The sequence below is a fragment of the Herpailurus yagouaroundi genome, unplaced genomic scaffold (genome assembly GCF_014898765.1).
Source record: "Herpailurus yagouaroundi ecotype Mexico unplaced genomic scaffold, PumYag 77, whole genome shotgun sequence".
Taxonomy (NCBI): Eukaryota; Metazoa; Chordata; class Mammalia; order Carnivora; family Felidae; genus Herpailurus; species Herpailurus yagouaroundi.
In genome coordinates, this window is record NW_024412388.1 from 2,294,665 (window position 1) to 2,295,858 (window position 1,194).

Below are 1,194 nucleotides of genomic sequence, written 5' to 3' on the forward strand. Positions count from 1 at the left end.
CCCGGAAAAGGGCCCGCTCCTTGGGCACCGGGTGCTCTGTGTCCCGGTCCGTCGCCAGGTACAGAGTGCCAGGAACCAGTGCCGGGTCAGTCCTCTCCCCCTCTGCAGTGGCCTCCTCCCACCCCACTCTGCACTTGAAGTGACTGGGGCCAGGCTGAGCTCACATGCTGAAGAACAGAGGGCTTGGGTGGCGGCAGCAGTACTCAGGGGTCCAGACCAGTTCTGGACAGGGAGGCCCCCTTTCCTGGGATGTGGTCCGGCAGCCCCCTACCCTGAAGAGCGACCCAGTACCCCTCTCTCCAACTCGGGCAGTAATCTGGGAGCCCCCTACCCAGAACCCTGACCCAGGACCTGCCCCCCCACTCAGGGCCGTAAGCTGAGAGCCCCCCTACCCAGAAGCATGCCCCAGGACCCGCGCCCGCCTACGGGGCCGTAATGTGGGAGCCCCTACCTAGAAGCGTGACCCAAGACTCCCCCCGCCGCAGGGGTGTAATGTGGGGGCCCCCCCCACTACCCAAAGGCGTGACCCCAAACCCGCCCCCCACCCAGGGTCGTGATGTGGAAACCCTCCCGGACGTGGTCTCAGACCTCAGACCCAAGTGCGAGGGCAGGGAGTCTCGAGCAGAGGCAGCCCCCGGCCCAGGGCATACCGCGGCCTCCTCAACTCCCCAGACAATGGGTGGCGGGAGCCCCAGCCTCATCGGCACGGCTCCCGCTCGGTCTCGGCGCCTCACCTTCCGGCTCCTCATGAGTGTGAGCGGCGCGCTGCCGCCCCCAGCACTGCCCGAACCCCCGCGTCCCGGCCTAACGCTTCTCAGAGGAGCAGCGACCCGGCGGCCCTCGGCGCGCGCCCGGCGTCTGACGGCACCAGAAGTTTGGCCAATCACAGCCCGGCATCCTCCGGCATGTGACCCAACAAAGTCGGCGCTGGGCGTAATGGGCGGGGCGGAGGCCATATTTGTGAGGGGCACCCTCGTGGCGGCCCCGTTTAAGCGGGGCGGCGGCCATGTTTGTGAGGGGCACCCCCCCCCCCGGAAGCCCGGCCACGTGTCTGGGCGGATGGCGGGAAGTGGTTGTTCACAAGAGGGCGGTCTCTTTCATCCTCGCCCCGGAGATGGGCTCCTGCCCTGGCGTGTGAATGCCCGGCAGCGCTAGGGTGCGCCCGGCCTGGGGGCTGGCGAAGCCCCGGATCTC

The 1,194-nt window shown here is 68.6% G+C and overlaps 1 protein-coding gene across 2 annotated transcripts in view; it reads right to left on the bottom strand.

Moving 5' to 3' along the window:
* CUNH1orf174 (chromosome unknown C1orf174 homolog) overlaps positions 1 to 855 on the bottom strand; it is an 8,377-nt gene extending 7,522 nt beyond the window's left edge. For both annotated transcript variants that reach the window (XM_040459462.1, XM_040459455.1), the window contains exon 1: positions 735 to 855. In XM_040459462.1, the coding sequence (XP_040315396.1) occupies positions 735 to 749 (15 nt within the window). In that variant the 5' untranslated portion in view covers positions 750 to 855. The remainder of the gene's footprint in view (positions 1 to 734) is intronic.
* Positions 856 to 1,194: the final 339 nt, after the last annotated feature.